The 25667-nt window shown below is 38.7% G+C and overlaps 5 protein-coding genes across 5 annotated transcripts; all 5 read left to right on the top strand.

Moving 5' to 3' along the window:
- The first annotated feature begins 721 nt into the window (after positions 1-721).
- On the top strand, positions 722-2552 carry hoxd13a (homeobox D13a). The gene is made up of 2 exons (XM_012836386.3): positions 722-1594; positions 2031-2552. The coding sequence occupies exons 1-2, from the start codon at positions 988-990 to the stop codon at positions 2291-2293; spliced, it is 870 nt and encodes a 289-aa protein (XP_012691840.1). The 5' UTR covers positions 722-987; the 3' UTR covers positions 2294-2552.
- A 2027-nt stretch (positions 2553-4579) lies between these two features.
- hoxd12a (homeobox D12a) lies at positions 4580-8034 on the top strand. Its single transcript, XM_012836393.3, has 2 exons — positions 4580-6197; positions 6397-8034. Exons 1-2 carry the CDS (start codon positions 5636-5638, stop codon positions 6633-6635), a joined length of 801 nt encoding a protein of 266 aa, XP_012691847.1. The 5' UTR covers positions 4580-5635; the 3' UTR covers positions 6636-8034.
- Positions 8035-10467: 2433 nt separating this feature from the next.
- hoxd11a (homeobox D11a) lies at positions 10468-12786 on the top strand. Its single transcript, XM_012836367.3, has 2 exons — positions 10468-11191; positions 12018-12786. The coding sequence occupies exons 1-2, from the start codon at positions 10582-10584 to the stop codon at positions 12248-12250; spliced, it is 843 nt and encodes a 280-aa protein (XP_012691821.1). The 5' UTR covers positions 10468-10581; the 3' UTR covers positions 12251-12786.
- Positions 12787-15811: 3025 nt separating this feature from the next.
- On the top strand, positions 15812-19924 carry hoxd10a (homeobox D10a). Its single transcript, XM_012836374.2, has 2 exons — positions 15812-18376; positions 19119-19924. The coding sequence occupies exons 1-2, from the start codon at positions 17650-17652 to the stop codon at positions 19391-19393; spliced, it is 1002 nt and encodes a 333-aa protein (XP_012691828.1). The 5' UTR covers positions 15812-17649; the 3' UTR covers positions 19394-19924.
- Positions 19925-21314: 1390 nt separating this feature from the next.
- hoxd9a (homeobox D9a) lies at positions 21315-24284 on the top strand. Its single transcript, XM_012836519.3, has 2 exons — positions 21315-22569; positions 22917-24284. The coding sequence occupies exons 1-2, from the start codon at positions 22017-22019 to the stop codon at positions 23159-23161; spliced, it is 798 nt and encodes a 265-aa protein (XP_012691973.1). The 5' UTR covers positions 21315-22016; the 3' UTR covers positions 23162-24284.
- Positions 24285-25667: the final 1383 nt, after the last annotated feature.

The raw sequence follows: 25667 nt of genomic DNA, 5'->3' as shown, positions 1-25667 counted from the left end.
CGCTGGTTAATAACAGAAAACGTTTAATGCTTTTAATTTGAATATCATTCCAACTAGAGGGATTGTGTGTTGGGCAGCCTTTGCATATAAAAACAAACAACTTTAAATAATAGAACAATCTGGCAACAAAGTGTTTTCATAAAAAGGTGACCCTTTTCTCGTCTGTATAGGCCTAAATTCCCTATTTAAGGAGGATCTCAAATTCTACTCGAATAGCTTCGGGCCCCACTTATGGCTATGTTCGATAGCAACTCTCAAGGCACCTAGTCTCAGAACACGAAAGTCCGATCAACTGTTGATCTAAAGGCCGAGTCAGATAGTTTTCCATTGCTGAGTTTCCCTACAGGCAGAATAAACTCTCTAGTGAAACACCAACTTCCGCACCTAGCGAATAAGATGGTGGTAGTTAAGAGAGATATTGTGTAAACAGTGAAATTAACATTTTTGATTCAAAATAGCATGTAGGCCTATCACATCCAATACAGGCATTTATTGGTGAATAGATGGCTGGTGAGTTATCGTTTTTATTATTTTTTGTATTATTTTTAAAGTCTAAAATCAACGTTTGTGGCATTCTAGTGCCATTGTTTTGTATACCTACTTCCCTTAGAGTTCAGGTAAATAAGACTGGACGCTATCCAATATATGAATCTGTTCAGTTTAGGTCTAAAATGATCATCGAAGAATTCATTAGTCTAAAGAAAAAAAAAACTCAAACACAAATTGCTACGAGCCGAAGCAGAGTGTGGTTCATGCGTCTGTATTATTTGCATGTCACGTGAGCACAACTGGCCAACCATTTGTCTTGTTGTAGCAGTTGTGTAATTAGTTTGGAGAAAAATATAAAAGGTTATGTGTCATCTGCGTAGGTTTGGCCATATGACCCGTGAAGTATTATAGCGCTTGAGACCAGATAGTCTAGAATATGAACTGAGGGCAGATGAGAGGTTCTACATTAAGAAACGGAGAGTATTCCGTCATATAAAAATGGAGGGTTTGGGAGGGGATATACCGCCAATGCACAACAGAAGTTTTTATCCATCTGCATTCGGGGCACACACTGGCCGAACTGCATCAGGAGCGACGGTGTACTCGGTCGGGGACAGATCAAACTCATTCACTCATGAATCTTTCAAGGCATATGGGTCCTTGCCTAATACCACGACCGCCTCAAATACGTCTGTCGCCTTCGGCTGTCAATTCGGCAACAGTTGTTACAGTTGCAAAATACCGCACAGTCCCTGTTTCCAGCACAGCGTTTTGAAACAAACCGCTAACGCATCTCTGAGTGGACATTCAGAAAAATCAGTGGATATGACGGGTTTTCCTACCACTAACGTGCACTGCAGTGAAATCCCAGGGAGGGGTAAAGATTTTGGGGTTTATCAGGGCTTTCCAGCTCACTATCCACGGATTCCAGGATACATTGATGTACCTGTTGTGCCTCGGAGTGGCCCTGGTGATCCGCGACACGAGGCTGTTTTACCAATGGAAAGCTATCAGCCTTGGAACTGGTCAAGCAGTTGGGGTAGTCAACTTTACTGTGCGAAAGAACAGAACCAAAACACGCATCTTTGGAAGTCTTCTCTTGCAGGTATGAAACACTGCGGTTTTAATTTTAGCCACTACAAAACCAAGAGTAAGTCAGCAAATGTAAGAACATCTTCTGAACAAAATATCACATGCAGGTAAATATATAACACATCGGATATTAGGGGAAATGCGACGGAATATATGTCCAAAGTGTGTCACTTTAATACACACATATTCTCGGGATGACCAATATAATGTTTGCCAACCTTTATTGTATATGTTCTACGTGTATAAATATGTTTCAATTTGATTTATAAATGAAGGTTTATACACTGTCAATTGCTCTTCCATTAAAGAAGGATATTAACCCATATGTGTAGCTGCAATCACTACACGTTTTTATTTTATTTCTAGGAGGTATAGAGAAAGAAAGTAGTTTTACCTTAAGTTAAATATTATACTCTCACGAAACCCTCTCCCTCTTTTTCCCCTAATAGAGGATACAGCACTAAACCGGCCAGACGTCAGCACCTTTTACCGGCGTGGAAGGAAGAAAAGGGTGCCGTACTCTAAGTTCCAGCTCAAAGAACTTGAACGAGAGTACACCGTCAACAAATTTATCACTAAAGACAAAAGACGACGAATAGCCTCCGGCACCAACTTAACCGAGAGACAAGTGACGATATGGTTTCAGAATCGACGCGTCAAGGACAAGAAAATTGTGTCAAAAACAGCGAAAGACTTTGCGCCTTTTTCGTGAAATCCTTATAAAGTCCTCCATGGTAAATGCAGGGTGATCTCAGGGATTGAACTAAAAAAATGTATGTTTCAATGATATTACAATTTTACAGAGACACTCCACTTAGCACACTGGTCTGGTTCAGTTATTTTCGACAAGTGTACAGTTTTGTGTTTTTCTTGCATGGCCATTTGTAAAGACATTTTTGAGAAGAAACCTTCTTCGTTTTTCGGTAACGTGCGTTTAAAACCACATTATTTAAAAATTATATTGCCACCCTATCTGTGTTGTGCTGTTATGTACAGGCTACCCAATTTCAACTTGTGAACAAATGTTTGAGTGTTAGCCAAAGAGAGATGGTCTAGACGTGTGTGAATTAAAGACAAAATGAATTTGACTAATACAGATTGATGCTCAATTTCACTTTTTTACATGACGATGATGGGATAGTGGGCTATGATATTGCCTATCTACAGCAAAAGAAATTCAAACATAAGCATATAGTATGTTTTGGTCACAGTCTAAACAGTAGGCCTAAATCGGCTTCGAAAAACGAGTCAACATTGACGCTCAGAACAGTGAGATTTTGTATAAACTGTAACTTTAAACTTTAACTTTAAACTGTAACTGCTGTAATTTTTATATAGACATTATTATACAATTTTGATTTGTAAAGTCTGCCCTTGTAAGAAATCATTTTTCGAAAGGCCTCAGTCAAATAAATGATATATCTTCCTCTGTGGCCCACTTCCACTTTAATAATGATGTATAATTGTGTATGAAAATAAAAGACTCTGTCATAGTTTATACAAGTAGTTCGCTTCAAATTAATCTAGTTTAATCATTAGCCATAGAGCTTTTAAATCCAGACAAGAAAAGTAGCCAAGGCCAGGGTTGAAACCGGGCTAGCAATAAGTAGGTCAGTAAAAATTCCCCCAAATTGTAAATGGTTAGTACGCATCAAGTACAATGCAATAACTGCAGCAAAAAGTTGTTGTGAAATTTTACTTCTTACCATTGACCTTGACATATTTTCATGGTCTGCGACCTTGACTGGAATGACGCTCATGAATAATCAAACTCTATCCATTCATAGGCCGCTTTCGCCACCTGCTGGATCAAATGGACAATTACATAGACTCGGACTGATGGGGAGGCATTCCCTATATCAACACATTTTCGAATAAGTTACATTGCAATCATCGGTGGTGATAGTGAAGTCTTTTTTCAATGAACCTAGCTCTTCCTTAGTTTATTCTACCTTTAAAAAGGATCCACGGGATTTTCTAAGACTATCAGGGATACGGAATATCCCTTGCACTGGCGGAGTCGGAAGACGTCCGAATGCCTGCAAAACTGACAAAGAAACTCCACGACGGTAGCGTTCAAATTGTTTTCCTATTAGAGGGATTCAGCCTTATACAAACACATTTGATCCCGATCTCTTTAATCCTTTCTTTTGAATGCAAATTACAATGCATGCCTGCCACCTACGCACATTTGACTTGGTTTTAGTTCTATTTATGCACTTGGACTTAAATCCATGGTCTTCCGGACTTTGACCTTGAACTAAGCCTTATTAGAATTTACAAGGTATATTTTAAACTACCATATAGAAAGGGTAGTTGGATCCTCTTGCTTGTGCATACAGTGAGTCAGACAGAAGAATCTCACTTTGGTGGCTTTCTTGAATTTACTAGACTCGTAAAAACTCGAAGTCCAATCTGCCCCCTCTCTTTTTCCCGGAGACGCATGTTAACAGTTGTCATTTTACTAACGCTTCCAGGAGGAACTCTTGTTATCTCTACTAAGAAACTTTAGAAAAACCTGCAGAAGGTAAGAGGTCAATATACGTATAGGGTGATTTGACAAGTGCAAAGATAGGTTATAATATCGGACATTGTTAAAATAGTTTTTGTCTGAAAGTATTTGTTTTGAAAAGACCACATCTAACCTTCTAACTGGTTTAACAGATAATGTTTTATCACTGATTTCTGTCACAAATCTGTAAATTGAAATGGTTTCTAAAACCCGTGTGGTTAACCAGCAAAAGTCAAAAGGTGAACTTGCAGTGATAAAAACTACTATGCAATCGTAGTAAACAATCTTACTGAAGAAATGCATTTGTGTCATGGGTTCAATAATCCGTTTCTTCTCATGAGTAGGCCAAAATCCAGAGGTTTGTATCGTGCTTTGTAATTCATCAACTTGCGTTTGGTCAGCCGACAACGAACCCAGTAATCAGTTATTAGGATCATTAACATATTAGGCCTGCTGAAACATACAGTTTTAAAAGTGGATTTCACACATTCCCGACCGACATTTGTTTATTTTCTCAAGAGGTTGGGAAGAAAACATCTCCAGATGAACATGCCATTTCAAGAAGGTAGATATTAAAGAAATGAATAGCCTACTCCCCATGAACTTTACCCTGCTGCTTAACCTCTGTAATTTCATACACGTTCAGTCCACATTTTGTATATCTGTGTGGGCTTCTGAACGTTTGCTTCTGTGTAGTGACGTTCTTTTACTCGCACATTTGAACCTAAACTGTCGTTTCGATAAATACTATCAGGCAAATAAAACGAAAAATGCCTTTTATATGGGTTCGATACGTAGGCTAGCTCTTGCAGTTAAGTGTCAAACTAATTGTATGTATGGTGCATGTATGAGTTCGAATGTTATCGAATATTTCTAGCCAACAACCGAATCGGAACGCCGCAATTACTGCAACTATGCCTGGTATTTATCTTATTCCTTTTTTTCTTTTTTTTTCTGTTGCATTCGACTCTGGTCTGAAGAGAGACTGGACAATAGGAAGGTCAACAGCAAAACAACCAGATTGTGTGTGTGAGCCATATGTTTTTGTCCTCCAACTACATTTTAGAGGCTACCGAAACAACCTCCAGGTATGGGGATACATTATCACACTACTTAGTACTGTGATACATTATCTCTCATCCAGTTAGATTTTTTAAAGTAATCTAGTTTTTTTTTTATTTTTGTTTTTCATTACTATTCGTCTGTTCCTTTTCATCGTAGAGGTCATAATCTTTTTTCTACATAGTAATGGCACATACAATGCAAAGCCAGTCATTTATTATTTATTTATTTATTTTCCTGAATTGAACTGGACTTTTAAACAACGCCAATATATGGAATATTCTGCATTTAAGTACAATACACCTATATTGGACTTTGAATCGGTTGGTCACTACTTTGTGTCAAGGCAAAGGGCGGAGCTGAACAGCATGCTTAGCATATCACGTGATGCTGCATGGCCAAATCAACAATTACCCTGTTTTTATTCTTTAAGTGTAACTATAAGGTCTTGTAAGAAGCGTTTTAACGAACTCTTCGGAGATGTGCGAACGCAATGTTCTCAGTTCTGGCTATGTTGGTTCTCTGCTGAATTTTCCTTCTCCGGACTCTTTGTATTTCCCAAATTTACGGAGCAATGGAGCCCATCTTTCCGGACTTTCTCAGATTCCCTACAGCAGAAGAGAGGTGTGCTCGTTCCCGTGGACTTCCCCAAGTTCGTGCACGGCCCCACCACAGAGCCGCGCCTTTAGTGGTTATTCTCAGCCGTTTCTGACAGACTCAGTGCCTCAAAATACAAACCCCAACTACAATAAAGGATCGTCAGAAGAGCATTTGAAATATTATTTTCAGAATGCACATCAAAAAAGCGTGGAACATAGACAAGAGGCATCGTTCGTCGGTGAACACGGAATGACTAATTCTGCTAGTTCTAGCAAGTACGAGTTATCTAACTTGGACAGACGGTCACAGAACTCGGCTTCACACACTGAACTAAACTCAAGTATGCAAGTAGCTAGCGATGGTGTGAAGCAATCGGTCAACTCACTTGTCCAAATGCAACCATCCTCAAGTAACACAACACCCAGAACATCGTTCTCTGATGGTATGCAAATGTTTCGTTTACTTCTCCACTCCCGATTATATAAAGAAATATAAATGACGCTCACACGCAGTTGAAATATAATGTTACAAATGTGAACCTTATCTAAACTCTGAGGCTCGTTATAAGCCTCGCAATTGTAGACAAAAAAAAATACAGTTTCTAGTTGCTAATTATTAATAGTTGCCTATATGTTTTCCAGGTGTGCCTTGGTGTCCATCACAAGTGAGACAGAGAAAAAAGAGGAAACCCTATACAAAGCCACAGCTGGCTGAACTTGAGAGTGAATTCTTGTTAAATGAATTTATAAACAGACAAAAACGGAAGGATCTTTCAGACAGGCTGGACTTGAGTGACCAACAAGTTAAAATCTGGTTCCAGAATCGTAGGATGAAAAAGAAGAGACTTTTGATGCGTGATCATGTGTTTGCATTGTACTGACTGCAGCGAGACGGCCTGTAGGTTGCCTTCGGACCAGCGCAAAGGTCACAGGCGGCCGGATCAGACGTATCTACACCACGCCTGGAGGTCACAAATGTGTAGAAAATGCTCAGAGTATTTAATGCATATATCATATTGTAAATTTTATATTTATTTTCCAGAATTGCTGTATGTCAAGCTCTGTTTGTAAACTGAAGAAACATCTCGGTGGTGTTAGGACATACTAAGGGCAGCATGCATGCATCCAGTATGCATTCATCAAATTATTGCTAGTCAAGGCTGACTTTTTGTAAAATGTCAGACTTTTGTTTACAACACTAGGCTATATGCTATGAGCATGTATGACGTTTATTACACGAAGAAAAATAAAGACCAGTTCTTAAAACTCAACCAAAACCGTCAGGTGTTATGTAACTTTGAAATTGCTTAGATAATTGAAAACGTTTTGGAAAGGGCTACATTCAAACCATCTAAGTTGGAGTGGACACACACTTAGCAATATTGCACACACCGTTTAAGTGGATCTGTCATTTGTCTGTAAAAGTTCATGTGCGCTACAGCTTTAGAAAATGGTTGTACATCCTTCTTTTGCCATGTAAGCCATGAAATACATAATCTTCTTTAGGCCATCTATTTAACAGGGGTCGGTAGGATATTTGGATTAGATCTGTTGATGGATATTTACTAATAGCATACTGGCCAAAGTAGATCTTAATTTTCTTCAGAAGGTTACTTTTCAAACACTGAATATGCTATTTCAGTCTGGGTCTTAGTCCTAATCGTGGAAATCAAGTGTCCATTATTTGGTCTATGAATGTAAATATTGTATTGTGTATTAAATAATTTAACTGAGTATTAAGTGAAGAATATGCTGCATATGTGATTTTAGTTGTTGTTGTTTTAATCATCTTAAGTCCTTATGTCCTAACTGGGGCTGTTGTGCGTAAAACGCGTCCAAGCTCAAGTTCGTTGGTCAAGTAAAATCAGACATTGGTCCGACTCAGAACGGAAAGCGGGACAGAATTTTTGTAAATTATATACTGCATTTGTATATTGTTTTCGGATACAGACTACATTTCAGTGTGAAATAGGTGTAAGGTATTCGAACTTTAATATGAAAGGCCATATACCGCTTTAACCATAAGTTATCAAACAACTTCAATGTATTTGAATATCTGTGCCACCTTTGCGCATATTACACCTGCATTACTTATGTAAGTAGCCTACTAGTTGGTCATACCAAAAGTGCAATTAAGCACCAAAAAAAGAAAACGTTTTTTTTTTTGTGACAGATGTTATAGTAAATGTAACCTGTGGGCAGGCAGCACGCCTGCGAATTTAGCAATGATACTGTATAGTATTAGTATACCTGTAAGAGCTTTACCTTCTTCGCAATATTGCAGCCAATGCGCAAGTGGGTTAATGCTAAAGCATTGAAATTAAACAAACAAATGAGTACAACGAACAAAATGTTTGTTTAAAATATGTATTCACCCCATGTGTTTTACGTAACAGTAGGCTGCATTTGTTGTTGTTTTCAAATTTGCAAGGGAAAATGCTTATGTGTGCCATAAAACAAAGATTTCCTTACAAGACGTGTCCATTTTATTGACATATGGTATTCTTTACATTTCAATATTTTGCATGTGTAACAGCTATTTGCCTATAAGTCAGCATGGTGCTTTAGCTGGCAAAAACACAACAATTTAAATAGCACAAAATAGGCTATGCCTTGCGTCCCATGCCTAGCTTAATCGAGCTAGCATTAACATTGGAAACCAACTCTAAAAACGATGCATTCATGGAATAATTCAAAAAATTGTCCCCGAGACGCCCCACTTCGGATTTGACCATGGCGAATAGTCTGTGGATCGCCAAATGGGGGATGAGGTTGTTTTTCCATCTTTCAAGCTCCTTTAAGAAAACACCGCCAGACACTGCCTGTTCATGCGCTCCAGATACTGGGGGCGCCAAAACAAAGTTAAGGTCAAGTTAGTATCTAATCTTGCATTTATATTTCGCGCATATACTTTAACTCGGGTGCTTTGAAATATTTTAAACGTTGGAATGTATGAAATAGGTAGCTTTGTAGCAAACTGTAGGGTGCTTCTCACGCGGTTAAAACGCAAACAATTAGAGAAGGCCTCACTGTTTCCAGTGACAAAAGAAACAGTGTTACAATGCCGGTTCATGTAGGCTAGGCAACTAATTGCAACAACATTTTAAAAAGATGTATACAGTGGATTTATCACATTAAATGGTATTATCTGGCACTGAAATAACACCCACTGAATCTAAACTTTGCGTTCCTTTTATGTCTTTCCAAACAGCATGCAAGTGGATCAATTCAAAAACATATTTTAGTTTGCTGTTATAAAGCCCGAGAAGCACCCTAAAACAGAAAAATGGAAAAAATGGTTAGAAATTAAAATATGGCACAGTATCTTTTACAAATGTGAACACAAAATAAAATTGTTATTAATACCTTGTCTTGATGGCTATACTTGTCTTGCGCGCTTGGGTTATTAGCCTTGAATACATGTACATATGCAATTTACATTTACAAATATATTCTTTGTCATCAGAATAGAATAACGTGCGATTCCGTTGAATACTGTGATTCTTTGCGTTTTTCATGATAGTTTCTTGGATACACTTCAACTAGAACGCATCCTTTTGTCTGTGCAATAAAATGATTTGACTGCTGACGGGTATTGGTGATTGCTGGGTGCACATCGCCTCAGACGGCAGACGTTCAAAGCCAGAAGAGTTGTTTTGGACTTGGCAGTGTGAATCTCTAAAGGTCCCCATCAATCCCGGCCTTCAAAGTTCCAGGTGACTTACTATTCCTGGGATAAAGTTTGACGATTTCTTATTGGATATGGACAAAACATAAACGTGGATTAGTGGCATACATGGGTAAAGTAGCATATACATCTATTATTTTGCTTCAGCTCTGTTTGTATGCATGGAGTGTATGTGTGGAATTCCTCAGCAAAAACGTTAATATACTCGGAAAGTTACACTTTTTAATATGTTGCATTCAAATACTTTCCATTGACGCTCTAATCCAAAAGGTGACTACATTCTTGCGAGGGGTTCATGCTGACTCGTCTGACTGATCTTTGGCTACACTTAATTCTTTCTCAGTTTATTTACTTGATTGTTTTTCTTGGTTTCTACCTTTCAAACATTACAGCACCCTGCTATCAGTGAAACGTTGAAATAGAAATGAAAACTGGGCCTGTGTGTTATACATAGTTCTAGAATTGCCTTTTTGTTCCGAAAACATTCTGAGACTATTGAGCCTGTCTCGTGCAATTGAATAAACTATGTTCAACACAACTTAAAATTGCGAATGAAAATGGTGAAAACACTGCACTGGCGTACGTAAGGTATAATGTACAACGTTTTTCTGTTGAAAAAAGAAATGCCAGGAAGAAAAATATATCAGTTAGTTGTTTGTTTGGAATTAAGTGACAAATGCTTTTGTTTAAAAGGTGAAATGTTCAGATAAATGCGTTGCATGAACAGTATCGACACTGTGGCACAACTTTTACTTCAATCTGCAGTGCATATAGGTAGACATATGCTTTGGATGGGATATACAGTGATTGTTTACCAACGCCCTATTATTCATACGGGAGAAGCCAAAGATTAACAGGGGGGTTTCAGCAAAATACCGGTAACCAATGACCTGCTGGGTGCGTTCACCTATGAGTTGCTTAAGACAGTTCTTAATGACTGATATTGATATATGGTAATTTTTTTACCGGATCACATGACACAATTACCTCAAGAATCGATCAAGATGAATTGCACGTCAGCCTACGTTTCCGATTTTTTCTCCCTCATGGGTCCTGTCCACACGCCTATGGTGCAATAGATGGACAAAGTTTAACTCACTCAAGCTGCCTATTCCCTTTCTCTACCGCAAAAGGGAGATATGACGGAGTACGATGATCGCAGCAGCTGCGCGTCAAATATGTATTTGCCGAGTTGCACGTACTATGTTTCAGCGCCCGATTTTTCGTCGGTCTCGTCGTTTTTACCGCAGACTACATCGTGTCAAGTTAATTTTCCTTATTCTTCCAACATAGCTCAAGTCCAACCTGTTCGAGAAGTGTCTTTCAGGGACTATGGACTGGATCACCCGAGCAAATGGCATTACAGGGGCAATTATGCTTCCTACTACTCGTCGGACGAGATAATGCACCGAGATCTAATCCAGTCAACGAACAGAGCGGAAATGCTATTTAAAAACGATTCCTTGTACAGCCATCACAGCGGCACCAACTCGTCCTGCAGTTTATTTCCGAATGTCGGCAGGAACGGTGTACTTCCTCAAGGATTTGACCAGTTTTTTGACTCTGCTAACTCTGAGAAGCCCAGCCCTGAGCACACCAAACAAAAGACAGAGTCCAGTGTCCCCGGAGATGCCGCATGTAATAAACAGTCTTCAGATACATCCGAGCAGTCAAAACAAGACCTAAATGAAAACACAGAGGAGGAATCTTCGATATCAAACTGCGGGGATGACAAGAACAACGGCTCAAGTAGGTACACGCATTATAGGGCTTAGAGCTGGTCCACTACTTTGTCAGACCGGTTTTATGTGCCGATTTATAAGCATGCAAAGGTTTTTATATACCCAATAAGATTTACTTTGCTGTTGTAAAAACATTTACGATGGGAAAGCGCTTTAGGTGGGTGACTGCAATGGTAGCGATGCATCCTATATTTAGAAAATGTGTTGTGGCATGAATCGAATCAGTCGAGTTCAGCCAAATCCTTCCAAAGTGGGGTAGCCTAAAAATTGAGCCTTTGTTTATATTTAGCCTACATGAAGGTTAAAGGCGAGGTTGTTTTTGTGGATGTGAAAGAATTTCAGCTTTATAAAGTGAAACAATGTCACTTATTTTGAACGCGAGTCTGTCGATGGTTGAATCATAGTAATTGTTCTTGTGCGCGTGCGTCGCGTGGGAGTGCGAGAGAGAGAGAGAGAGTGTGTGTGTGTGTGTGTGTGTGTTTGTGCGTGCGTGTTTGGGTTCATGTGCTCACAAGCTAGTGCTCACTTGTAGCCTATGTGTATGTAAAGTTTTGGTTTTGTGTAAAGTCAGGTTTTGTGTGTGTGTGTGTGTGTGGTTTTATGTGTGTGTATGTGTGTGTGTGTGTGTGTGTGTGTGTGTGTGTGTGTGTGTGTGTGTGTGTGTGTGAGTGTGTGTATGTATGTGTGTGTTTCAGGCAGCTTTTGCGTATGTATGTTTTCAAGTAGACTTTTAAATTTCAGAAACAACCAAAATACACTCAAACTGTTGTCATTTGCAAAAATGATCTTTCGAAACACGAGTCTGCAATAAAAAACGTTACTTCTCTTTACAGGTGCATCTAAGTCCAGGAAAAAGAGGTGTCCCTATTCTAAGTACCAGATCCGAGAACTTGAACGAGAATTCTTTTTCAATGTGTACATCAACAAGGAGAAACGCCTGCAATTGTCAAGAATGCTAAACCTCACAGACCGGCAAGTGAAGATTTGGTTCCAGAATCGACGAATGAAGGAGAAAAAGCTCAACCGAGATCGGCTTCAGTATTTTACTGGAAACCCCTTGTTCTGAGTTAAAACGACTTCAGACGCAACGGCAGACTCATGCTCATGACCTCCACTATAATGCCACCAGTATAGGTGTTGTTGGGAGGTTCCAGTCGTTTGAAAGGAAAGATAGCCTATTGCAACCTTAAACCCAATGCTGTCAACAGGCCGGACTGATGTATTTCTTAAAACTATGCAACGCCTTTGGTATCACAACCGTGAATACAATACCTCAAACAAGGGAAACTATTTACGAATTATTTAAGACATTTGTAAGTCGAAGTATGCATTATCCAGTTGAGTGAGAGCATCCAGGGCATCTCGACAATCTTTTTTCGTACTTTCTCGTTTATTGATGAATGCCACTGAAATGTAACCTTCTTGTATCAATCGTATTTATTTATTTCATTTTAAATGGCCGTTTCATTGTGATACCCAACCACATGAGTATTGCAGTACGCAACAGATACTTTGATTACAGTAATCAACACGTAATTTCATAATAGTGGAATTATGTATGCATTAGTTAGCCGCATGTGATGTATTAATGTATTAAATAAACCAAAACACTGCAAAAAAAATAGGTTTTGGTCGTGCTGTGCGTCCGTGTGTGCCCGTTTGTATTCCCATTTATGGAATTCCATAAAGAAGCTTAGCCTTTATTTACATTAAGATGAACACAGAATGTCTTTCAGAGGTCCTACAGACATTGGTCAATATGTGATGACCGATGGAAATGAGTCAGAACGAACATTTATAGGCCTGCGCTACGTTTTGCAAAAATAACCGCTGGCTGATGTTAGGCCGTAGCTGAAAGGCTATACGCCAAACCGTGAAGCTCTTCATCAGCTGTAGGCTGGCCAATAATAACTACACGAGAACTATAGTTCCTTTATTCCTTTTATGTTGTTTTACACTAAGGGTGTTTACTAAACCTTGAACCGTCTAGACAGACTAATAAAACCCTAGCTGTAAATGTCTAAATTGGGGGCTATTGGACCCTCTGGTGACTTCAAATGCGACTCTGTCCAGAAACGCCACAAAGGGATGTAGCCAGTTAATTTTATGAAACACACACTACAAAATCTGAGAAAAATAACTAAAAACTTATATACAAAATCATTTTTTATCGAGAAAAGGTGATTCCTGCACTATCAAGCTGGAGACTCGGCGTGAACTCTATCTAAAGTACAGGCCACATTTGGACATGGATAATTAAGTCTCTTTTTTTTGTTTAGAATTTCTGTAACTGTTATTGTCCATTGACCACTCTAATATATATATATGTATGTATACATTTAAAATCTAAATATTGCATTTGAACTTCCTTAATGTCAAGGTCGTCACCCTTAACCTTTTTGAATAAGTATAGGCGCTGTTTTGAGAAAGGCGCCCTCTGAGTATAGCTGCACTGCAGCATGATCTCAACATGGCTGCCGTGTCTCCTTGCCTTAAAACTGCGCATTCTTCTTACATTGAAGCAACTCTGTGTCAAGCTTAAGAGACATACTATGAACCATTTGCATAGGCATTTGAGTAAAGGGGATATTCGAAAAACTGTTATATGTGTTACGAATACGAATAAGCAGCCATTTCACTGAAAGAAATCAATTTACAAACATCAGAAGAAAATCGAGACGAGGCTAGTCAAATAATGTGGGCAATACTGGTAGCAAATTAGATGAGATATTGGTGGAAATGCTATATTGCGACATGGCGTTGTGGCAAAATGTCAATCATATTGTTTGCGCCCATCTGAAATAGTGTGGGCAAACAAGTCAAGGCATAGGCCTAATTCTAATTCTCAAAGCCCACAAAATCAAACATTTTAACACTTTAGTCTACACTGCGCTCGGAGCATTTGTCACTCATGACTTACTCGTGATGAATAAACTGAAGTCTTGATTATGGTCGTGACCGTGATTGCCCCATTTTTGGCACATCATAACGAATTCATGGATTTTTTTTAATTAAAATAGTAGTCAAAAGTGGACTTTAATGAAACAATCTCCAAATACACACGTGATATATTTAGTTTTCAAGCCTGTTACCTCTGAATATATAAATTATGCTGGTTTTATGATATTGTTAGGACTGTCCTTCCATCATTTTTCACAATTTCTCTTTCAGTATAGCTTTATAAACAGCCAGGGATAAACGTGTCAGTCTGCTCTAACTGCACTAACTTCATTCACTATGTTTTATCCTGATCCGTTTTTTTTGTGGAAAACTATTTGTATCTTTGAGCAGCTGTCAGCTGTCTTTAAGCCATATTTGATTGTACAAAGACAGTCATGCTAGACAGGTTCTTAAGATAATGTCCGTTATTAAAAAATCGTAAGTCTTTGGCCTCAACAAGTTATAGCGGGTTATTTGCTTTAAGGGAACATGCATTGAACTTCATCTTGTCCTGTTGTGTTAATCCGCTGTTACATGCTTTATCCACATGAGGGCAGACGTACAGCAAGTTTTGAGGCTGAATATGAATCTCGGGTGTTGTCACACTGCACTTAACGCTATTGGCTTCAAAAAAGGAAGGGAATGAAAAATAATTATACGAAAACTGTATCACTGAACCGTTTACACATTTTACAGTAGGATAGTATGTTAATGTTTCATTATCTTCAGTTTTTCAAAACAAATGTGCAAGCTTCAGATTGGCTGCTATTGAGTCTGTGCCGTTATTAGCCTATGCCGAGATTTGTTCCGAGAGTATCACATTCTTAATTCGTAATACATTCAACCACTTTCTTGAATATCAAAAGTAGTGTCATGTACATCTTGCAAAACTGTGTTGTGGATTTGAATTGTAACACGACGTAGGCCTGTTCTAGGCGCCGTGTAACCTTGATAGAGGTGCATTTAAATTAGATAATGGACATAAAGGCCTACTTATTTCCCTCAGATAAAGAAATAATAAAAAACAAGTATTTTATGTGCAGCATATTATGGTAAAATGAGAATAATTTGGATATGAAATAACTTATTTTACATACGCGACTTGCCTTTTCTTTGAGACGGATGTATTTTTAAACGGAACGTAAGAAGTATTTTCAGAATCTAAGACTGCAACAAGCTAGGAAACGCTGATGATACAACCAACAACACTATTGAATTAACACCATTTAACACTTAATAAACACCACAATAAACTATTTCATTCTACAGAGAGGATTTTCAAACGTCCAGCATGACAGCAACGTATAAACAATTCAGGTAAATACATACATGAAAAATATCTGAACAAAGATACTACTAAAAAACGTTATAAGAAGAATTATGTGCCTCTTCAGATAAAAGAATAGGCTATTGTAGTATACAGTGCTATTAATCTCGTGTTTATTTAAATAATATATACTTTCAGGTGAATTTATGCTATATTAAATATAATTTTGGCAACACCGACATTGTATAGGCCTATTGCATAACTTTGCATTTGTGTTGTCTTAACTTTCCCCCCTTAATTAAAGCTAGTTTGTGTGCCTATGTACCTGCCTGTAGCGCCGAACGTATAATGTACATGTGTTCTGTACCCACGACATAATTTACCAGAGAAAGTGAGGGAGAATATGTCTGCACGTCTAACTATGAAATATGTTGATAAGAAATTATGTTCGTGATTACCGATGTAACGTCAAGAGAAAACACTCGCACGCGCTCGCGCGCACACACACACACACACATAGAGAGAGAGAGAGACACACAGAGAGACAGAAAAAAACTCTTTAATTGCAACAGTCTCTATTTACAACAGTCTCTTTCCTCACACAGAGTTAGGGTGTTGACTCGGAGCCAGATGCTTAAATGTTTGGAGTTCCGCTCTAGAAGATGCATTGAAGAAAAAAAGCAAGATGAAAGGAAAGTGCCGTGCATTTGGTTCAGGTGTATTTATTTAAAGCTTTAATAGTATTTTCAAAAGTAGATTACACATTTTGTCCCCAAACCTACCTCAAACAATTGTAATGAACAGAATACAGTAAAAAAAAGAAGATACATTTACTTTATTGGTGCAAACAAATATGTCAATTACTTAACGTGCACGGCCATGCAAAATCTATTAAAATGCAAACAAATATGTGCATTTTAAACTTGAACGTGCTTTGGCTCATGTCCAGAACACATCAGAAACAAACCCAGGGCTGTATACTTTCTGTTCACGTGTATATAGTGCATTTCTCCTTTCGCCTGCATGAACAGTGTACGTTTGAAATTCACGTTCAGTGTTCCTCTTCAAAGCCCAGTCCTGCAGACAGTGTCAGTAACATGCTTGTTGATCTGTTATAAGCAGCACATAACACAAACGCAAGTGCGCCAGGTAGAAGACAGGGTTTCATGCTGTAAATGGAATGTCAAACTATTTTCTTGATTTTCATTTAACTTAATCTCTAAATGAGCCTAATGCGAATGCTATGTCATCACGTTGGTCTATTTCAGGCAGGCACGCTCAAGTGTTTAAGCTCAGCTGTAACTGAGCTGCAGTGCAGAAGCTGCCTAAAATCACATACTTCGACAATGTTTCAGAATAAAGTCTTATCCATTGAATTGTTCTTTACTTTTTTATTTTCAAAATCTTATAAACACGTCAGGATGTTATAGAATAATGTCGAGAAATGCACCGACCTGACAAACGATTTCCAATATGTTTAAGAGAGAAAATAAAACTAGCCCTATTTGTAATGGTTCAGAGCTGGAAGGTAAAAACGCATTTACTCATTAAATTATAGAAGACGTTGATGACATGCAGAATGAATCGATATGGAGAAGTTAAAGTAAAATGTAATGAATGCATCCTATCACCCTTTCCATAATACTTCTTTAAATCAGCCTTTCTCCGCTGGAATTACAAACTCTCACATGGCCCTCGCTTTCAACTAGAAAGCGTTTCTAAAATACTTTATATTGATCTGAAGCTCAATATGAGGTCTACTTCATTATCTCTGTCGGGTTGGATGCAAAATACTCCAGACAGAGATAATTCCAGTCATTTCTTTCCATCTTGAACTTGAAATGACCCAACAAGCTTGTAGATATAGGCTCTTTCTATAGCAATTGCATATTTCCACCAATTTTTTTGTGCATTTCAGGTTGTTGTGAGTCCCATAAAGATTTTGGTTTTTTTTTTATCCTAGTTTATGCGTCAAGCAAAAGGGAGTGTTAAATACTGTGTCTTTTGTCCTGGCTTAGAATCAATTTCAAGTCCGTGTTCTAGATGTCGCTGTTGACCACGTCTGCAGATCCGAATCATGTGTCAAGGAGTCCACGTGATAGGAAAGGAGGCTGCGTCTCAAGGCCATTTTCAAATTTCATTGGTGAGATTGTCATGTGGTGGTGGAGAGGCACCCAGAGTTACGCGGGGGATTGTTTTGCTAGATATGTCAGCTTACAAAGGACACCTCTCTGCTCTTTAAAAAAATCCTCTCCAAAATGTCATTTCCCAATAGCTCTCCCGTTGCTAATACGTTTTTGGTTGATTCGTTGATTGGGGCTTGTAGAACAGACAGTTTTTATTCTAGCGGCAACATGTACATGCCATCCAGTGCTGAAATGGGAACTTATGGAATGCAAACCTGTGGACTCCTGCCGTCCTTCGGCAAAAGAGGGGAAGTTAACCACCAAAATATGGGCATGAATGTCCATTCATACATACCTCAACTTGATAACTGGGCAGATCCGAGTAGGTCTTGCAGAATAGAACAACCATCCAGCCAGATGCCCAATTGTACGTTTTCACAAAACATAAAAGAAGAAAGTAACTGCTGTATGTACGACAAGAGGGCAAAGGACAGTTCGTCTGAGATTCCCGGGTATTCGAATATGATTCCAGAGTCCTGCTCCGTTGAAGGTCCAGAAATCCCTGTGCCTGGCTATTTTAGACTGAGCCAAACTTATGCGACTGGAAAAAGACAGGAATACTGCCATGAGACGACGAGCCCGAACACTACACTGGTGCAATTAAACAGAGTGATCCCGAAATCGCAAGCAACGTCTTTTGTGGACATTGAGAAGAAAATCCCCGAAACTCCACATAACCGGGAGACCAGACGGACACCTACCCCAGTGGAGAGCCCCGATCCAAAGTCACAGGAGGAGAAGAATTGCTCTACTGAAGCCTCTGCCTCCAGCCCAGAATTGCCACAGAAGGAAGCGAAAGGTGGGTACAATAAAAGGATTAATCGCGTCGCGGTGTAATACGAACGCTCCAGCATCATAAAACCCAATATAAAACACAAACAACCCGAAAGTCGTAATGTTTAATGAGAGCCTTACTCAGGTTGCAGTAAAACGCTTTACAGGAAACTGTTTTCCACCGGACCGTGTTAGCATAAATATCTTTTGTTACCAGTACCTTTTAGAGATGTTTCTTCCTTCATTTATAGTATTCAAATGCTAATAATACAAGCGTGTGCTGAGGCAAACACTGACTTTGGTAGGTTTCATTATATGATATTTGTATTCTTGAAAGCGCATTATTTGAGATATTGTGCCTTGATCGATGGCTTTGTTATTAGTGTGAAGCTTCTCATTACCAAAATCCTTAATATTTTGCTGCTCATGTGTCTGTCCTGAATAGGCAGCGTTAGAATGTTAGAATGTACTAGCACGTTTCTGATAATCATCATATTCCTTACTACATCTACTGTGGTAAGGCGGTGATGTTCTTATCAGTAGGCAAGGCCAATTAACAATGATATGCATTGCCTTTATTTTCAAACTTAACTCGACGCATGAATATCTAATAATTCAATAAACTGCACGGATCTGCTTTTAGGACCATGCATGCACTGTGGTGCAGCAATGAGGAGATTTACGTTGCAGCAATGTCTTTTGTATGCTGTTTTCACCCGACTGCCCCTCATGTGAAATTAATAGATTCTGTGTTTATACCGTTTCAGACTGCAAAACTGATCCACCACACAGCAATTGGCTGACGGCAAAAAGTGGACGGAAAAAGAGATGTCCTTACACGAAGCATCAAACCTTGGAATTAGAAAAGGAGTTTTTATTCAACATGTACCTGACTCGAGAGCGCCGCCTAGAGATCAGTAAAGGTGTCAACCTTACTGATAGACAAGTCAAGATTTGGTTCCAGAACCGCAGGATGAAGCTGAAGAAGATGAGCAGGGAAAACCGAATTCGAGAACTTACCTCAAACCTAACTTTCTCTTGAGCATGTAGACGAATGTATATTTCAGAAAGTTGTTCTGGTATTTCCAAAAAAAGGATTGTCTGGAGACCATTGGACATTGTTTCTAGTTTTATTTTCCACTTTGCGATACTGTGATTGTTGCTACTTCATTTTAATTGTATTTTTGGTGGTATTCTACGTGAAGCATTGTGTAATTTAAATATATTTCACAGGGTAACATTAATGTGGTTTAGGTCGTAAATTATATAAAGTGACAGAAATTAATCTGCGGAGTGTTTGTTTTGATATGGTCAGATCGTCGCACGTAACTTTTGCTTTTGAACCCCATCTACATTGGTTTCGAACATGAAAGCACATCTACTGTTTGTAAGTAAATAGTACACCTCATTTCTCAAAAAAATGGAATATATATAGGCCTACATTTCTTCTTACCACAACACTGTAAAAGTTCCTGTATAAAGTGTGGTAGCCTATCCAATGTTAAAATGTGCGTGTAACTCCAAATGCATGTTTGTGGCATGTTTCTAGTAATAAATTGATTCTGTCAAAATATTTATCATTTGTTGTAGTGTCAAATACGTTACAGTTCTTATCCGCACTATACCAATACATGTGCTATCACTATATCCACAATGAGGCCCAGACCAGACCCCATGTACACATAATATATTTACTGTAATCAATTCTCGAAAACAGATACTCTCTAGGATTCAACGCAGTGATGACACACATGAATGAACAATAAACACCGGAGCCCATTGACGTTCATTATTAAGAAAATAGGCGAAAAGGGTCTATTTTAATTCAATATGGAGATCGTTAGGGTTGTTCGTCTTTGAAATGGTATCAATATACTAACTTGTTTTTGGATCTGTAGCCAAAATGTAACATTCAGGCGTTCGGCAGATGTATTTAAGATATTTTTGTCTGATTGTAAGAAGTAGCCTTCGATGTTTCGAGGTTCATGGCTAGCTCAGGCCTACGATCAGGCCACAAGAACATTTTATAAAAATATGTATAATTTCTTCCTCTCACTGTGTTCATATTTAACTAATGTAGCATTCCTAATTTAATGCAGAAGGTAATCGTTGCATGACAGTAATGTTAATTATGCAGCATTAGTTAGAAATGCACTATAGTAGTCTGTGTCCGCACAATTCTATATATGGTTAGAAAATGCTAATATAATTGACATGATATGTCGAGGTAGACAGACACCAATGCTTTGAGTGGAGTTTACAGTATGAACATCCTATAAAAGTCGGGCAAAAACACACAATTTCGCGCAATTACTCAGATTCACATTTTTTCCACTCTTTTTCAATCTAATACATCCATTGACCTGGTGTGCATAGCCGGCGCAGACACAACATTCTGTCTTCCTCTCTGGGAAGCGCGCAAACACACACACACACACACACACACACACACACACAGACAAGTGCTAGGCCAATTTGTAATGAATTTGAAGTTGGTTATGAAGACGGACACGACGTGTTTGAAGAGAACAGAATAATTATATCAGGAACACTCAAATGTAGCCCAGTTCATACTTTTCTTACATATATTTATTTCTCATTATTTCTGTTTTTCTTACTTTTCGTTTTCCTTAAAGAAAAAACATTATTAAGTAAAAATAGTATTTCGACAAACAAATCCCGCATAGATCGCTCTGTGGCGTTTGATACTGACGTCTAGTGGAATAGAGAATGACACAAAATGTGAAATCGGAGTTCTATCGTCCATCAAAAATGTAGATATATCCACCTTAAGCATCGACTATGAGCAAAAAGTAGGCCTTGGAGGCCAAAGAGAAGCCCACCGTATAGCTTGCCAGGGCAAAAGACAGAAAAAAAGTTTTTTTGTAGTGTCAGATCTACCCACAGGCACACATATTCGCTTTTTTAACGCCAAGAGTCCGTTTTATTAAGGACACATTAATGTATAATCAAATGCACCTCATAAAAGTTTTATTGATGGACATAAAAACATTATGACCTGCTTCTTAATAAATACAATCAGTACACAAATATTACATCCTGTGTCAAACTTACAATATTATGTTCACAAATGAAAGCTCCTTTTCATCGAAGGATTGCTCGAAGAATGTAAAGTATAAGATTCGGCTCTGAAACGTGGGTTCGTTATTTTACAGCATGTTATTACATTTATTTTACGAGGACTTACAAGTCAGTAGTCTATAAAATACTTTACAAGGGTCGAGTATATGACATACCTCATGACGATATCTTGTAAGATTTTACACTCAGCTGAAATTATTTGCAGAGACATCAACGATGAGCGTTGGCTTTGAAATAAATGGGTGTATTAATCTATGTTAAAAAATAGTCCGTCACCGTCTAAAAGCACTGACGCATTTTAAACATCAAATTCCACCGAAGAGCTTGCAGATTCAAGTTTGACTTCCCGTATAATTTAAGCACTCGTCATATGTTTACTAAAACTACGAAATCGAACTGATCTGCAGATCAGCGGATTGATTTACTCACTGTATTGGTAAATATGATCACGTGATTCATGTAACCAATCGCTGAAGATGAAGCCAGCAAAAATACTATGATTGTTCAGAGGGAAGGTTTCCGTAACAGTGTAACCTTTTATATGACTGCGAAGGGATCCAAATATGTCGTCGAGTACAGCTCTTAGTAACTATTACGTGGACTCTATTATGGGACATGAAGCTGAGGATGTTTACGGAGCGCGATATGTCCAGAACTCCCACACTAGCTCCTCCAGGCCATCAGGTGTCGGGGGAGAAAATGCTGAATTTTCCTCCTGCAGCTTTGCACCCAAGTCAGCCGTGTTTTCCACGTCCTGGTCCTCGGTTCACCCCCAGTCTACCGCTGCAGTGTCTGGGATATACCACCCTTACGTTCACCAGTCCCACATCGCAGGAACAGACAACAGATATGTGCGTTCCTGGATAGACCCAATCTCAAGTCATGTCTCTTTTTCCGGTTTCCATGCGAACAGTCGGCAGTACAGCGCTAAGCCTGAAAATGTGCCATCGAAAAGGACCGAGTCATCCACGTTTGAAGCCGAGAGCCCGAGCGTCCCCGAATTCACATGTGGAACAGTGTCAGAAGGCGCGGATAAAGCCACCAAAGATCCCGCTGGCAGTGATGTTTCCAGTCCTAGCGAGCCCAAAGAGGAGAAGCAACAACAACTTGACCCAAGTAAGTGAAAGAAATTGCCCCCTGATTTACAGCCCTCAGAACTGTACGAGCAGGGTGTGTAAAACTGGAGTTTTACTAACCTATAAAAGTGTCTGGGCTCTTTCCATGGGCTGAGAAAGTGTCCACGGCTCTAAATTGGTATTTACTATGAAACTGATAATAGGCTAACTGTATAAACTCTTCGAAGCAACCGCGCATATGACCATAATATAGCCTGATTGCTTTGTAAACAGGAGTGATCGCTATCGTTTGTTAATCCAGTATGGTGCAGCTTAAAAACATGAGTATTGTAGTTGATTTCATTTAGCCAACATTCATCCATTTCTCTCTATATCTCTCCCTTATAGGTAACCCAGCAGCTAACTGGATTCACGCTCGTTCAACAAGGAAAAAACGTTGTCCTTACACAAAATATCAGACTCTAGAACTGGAGAAGGAATTCCTATATAATATGTATTTGACACGAGATCGCCGATATGAAGTGGCTCGAATTCTCAATTTAACTGAAAGGCAGGTCAAAATCTGGTTCCAGAACAGAAGAATGAAAATGAAAAAGATGAACAGAGAAAGGGGCAGCAAAGATCTACACTGACAAATCCCAGGCGGCCGGAAAAAAATGTTTCGTCCTTCTTTTATGTATGTTATCACTTGTTGTGTTTAGAATAAAACGCTGTTAGGGACATGTTGTTTAAGTTCTTTGTTCTGCCATTCTTAAAAGCTACATGGGCTTGACTTGACGTGCAAGTTTGCTCTGCATGCTACGTTAACAACCCAAATAGTTTCATATTGGAAACCAATATGGATTCGTATTCTGTATAACTGAACAAGGATGTTTTTCTTGGAGCCTGACGGCTGACAATGTGTTCAGTGCTAGTTCATTTTGAATACTTTTCCGGCATTGTTGGCTTTTAAATGCGGTAAAATGTAAATTTAGAGTTATATAGACTATTTTGACGGCGCAATGTGAAGACGCATGTGGCAACTCTATGTTGGATATAGGCTAAATTAAAAGCACAGTAGCATGCTGTGTAGATTGAGCCAATTAAGAGTTTCTTAAAAATAGTCTGTCGAATTGGGCCTTCGTAAGATTTTGTAAATGTATTTATCACTCAGTGCTTCTGTAAATAACACTACACACCAATTCGCACGACTAATGAAAACTAGAGGCCTCCTTTCAAAAATTCTGTAAAGGCTCATCAGTAAATTCTGTTAGGAATCCTGATATCCCAATATCACTCTTAGCCTAAATGCTGGTGGAATTTTGTTTACAAATGCACAATCAATTCTAAAGGCGGCCACACAGAATTTACTACCAAAATTAAAAAACTGGACACTTTCCAGGCTAGAGTGAGCATTTGAAGCAGTCGTCAATTTTAAAAATTAACGCAATGTTGTTTTCTTACGACAGTATGTTTTAATCTGGTTATTTTGATCATGGTTTTTGTCCTTGTTATAGACTTTCTGAGACTTAGTTGGCAAATAATGGCGTGTTTGTAATGCTAGCGCTGCTTGAAAAAGAGTGTTATCTAAATTGGGGATAGGCTTAGGAAACGAAGGATGTGGGACGAGGTTACACTGTTGATGGGTATTGGTAATAAAGTGTTTGTGATTGGGAAAGGTGTTGCATAGTCCCCCCCCATTTATTGTCAAACCTGTACCTATAATTGCTTTAAAGCAGGAAGAAACGTGGTCCAATAAAGTCATAGAGATGGCTAGACGTCTGGTCTAAATGAGTTTATGAGCCAGGGCTGTAATTGCACTTCTTTGAAACCGTCTTACTTGGGTGTTTGTGTCTGTTGCTGACAAACAAAAATGCAGACACGTTGCTACAGGGTGTCTGGTCGATAAATTGTCTGTCATTGAGACTGAAAAGAAATCGCCCCCAATACAGAGAAAGTCACGTTTATTCACCAACAGCATTTCCTTTGGCGAGAGGCAAAACTTCACATTGACTGTCCTTCAAAATGCCTTTTAGTTGCCCGTCAATTGACAATTATAGGCTACTATCAAAATGCAAATGCAAAATTCATGCAATGGAAAGGAGAATTTGTTGCACTTCGTCGTCTTCATAAATATATAATATGTAAATAATTTATTATTTGGATGTACCACCTTATGAGCAATACGCTAGAGAGTTGGCCTGAGCATACCCTATTCCCTGTGTAGAGTAATTGGCCTGTGTATTGTGGCTTACAGACTCAAAAGACTAGAATAGTCCTGAAAACGATGTCTGTCTTAACTCCTGTTCTTGAGAGGAATGCCGGAGTCATTTATTAATGTTCAGGGAATCTTTTCCACTAGAGGGCAATGTGACTCTATACTATTGAACAGAAGATCTCTGCCAAGCTGGCGCAAAACTACCAACGAACTGCATAATTCTACAGATGGTAGTTTGTTTGTTTTGTTTCCTTTTGGGTTAAAATCATGCTACATGTAGGTTTTTTTTGGAGGATGTTAAGGACGTGTATCATTTTAACAAATAATAATTTCTTTACATATATTTTGTAAAGAGCCAATTTTCTTCCGAAATTAGTTGCACATTCCAAATTCAGCGTGAGAAGGCTGTGACAATTACATTTAATGGAAATATCATTCCTGAAGACAGTGAAGAATATATTCATCAATCGAAATAATATTATCAGTCCAGTCTATCAGTTGCTACTTCACTGGTCTGTCGGCATTCGATTAAGAAGGCGGTCTGGGTTCAATCAGGTAAACTATACCATGTAAGGAAGATGATATGGCATGTGCTAAATATTAAAACATGTTTGCAATACAGTCATAAAACAATCTGAACCTGAAAACCTGAACTTGGTTTGGATATTGTTCTCTGTAAGACTACACCCTAAACCAGGTCTACAGCGCTTTCCCTTGGAATAATCTACTCCCTCTGTGCCGTTGTTTCTTGTATCTTGATACACTATGTCACTTCAATACATCACAGCTGGGCAATTGGTTATTACTCACATGCGTTGAAAATATTGTCAGCATTGGGCACAATAGGGAAATGGAAAATTGAACATGACTATTCTGAAGCTTTCAGTTTTGTGAACCCTGTGACTCCCCAAGAGAATAACCGTAGGCCACAGAGAAGACAG

This window comes from Clupea harengus, chromosome 2 (genome assembly GCF_900700415.2).
Source record: "Clupea harengus chromosome 2, Ch_v2.0.2, whole genome shotgun sequence".
In the NCBI taxonomy this organism is placed as follows: Eukaryota; Metazoa; Chordata; class Actinopteri; order Clupeiformes; family Clupeidae; genus Clupea; species Clupea harengus.
The sequence above is the reverse complement of the archived record's forward strand: the minus strand, read 5'-3'. Positions and strand labels throughout refer to the sequence as shown.

Bases quoted from the DNA above. Each gene is read 5' to 3' on its own strand.
- hoxd13a (XM_012836386.3), top strand. From the start codon at position 988: ATGGAGGGTTTGGGAGGGGATATACCGCCAATGCACAACAGAAGTTTT. The intron at 1,595-2,030 runs GTATGAAACACT...TTCCCCTAATAG, and splicing joins TTGGAAGTCTTCTCTTGCAG to AGGATACAGCACTAAACCGG.
- hoxd12a (XM_012836393.3), top strand. From the start codon at position 5,636: ATGTGCGAACGCAATGTTCTCAGTTCTGGCTATGTTGGTTCTCTGCTG. The intron at 6,198-6,396 runs GTATGCAAATGT...TATGTTTTCCAG, and splicing joins CAGAACATCGTTCTCTGATG to GTGTGCCTTGGTGTCCATCA.
- hoxd11a (XM_012836367.3), top strand. From the start codon at position 10,582: ATGACGGAGTACGATGATCGCAGCAGCTGCGCGTCAAATATGTATTTG. The intron at 11,192-12,017 runs GTAGGTACACGC...TTCTCTTTACAG, and splicing joins TGACAAGAACAACGGCTCAA to GTGCATCTAAGTCCAGGAAA.
- hoxd10a (XM_012836374.2), top strand. From the start codon at position 17,650: ATGTCATTTCCCAATAGCTCTCCCGTTGCTAATACGTTTTTGGTTGAT. The intron at 18,377-19,118 runs GTGGGTACAATA...ATACCGTTTCAG, and splicing joins GCCACAGAAGGAAGCGAAAG to ACTGCAAAACTGATCCACCA.
- hoxd9a (XM_012836519.3), top strand. From the start codon at position 22,017: ATGTCGTCGAGTACAGCTCTTAGTAACTATTACGTGGACTCTATTATG. The intron at 22,570-22,916 runs GTAAGTGAAAGA...TCTCCCTTATAG, and splicing joins GCAACAACAACTTGACCCAA to GTAACCCAGCAGCTAACTGG.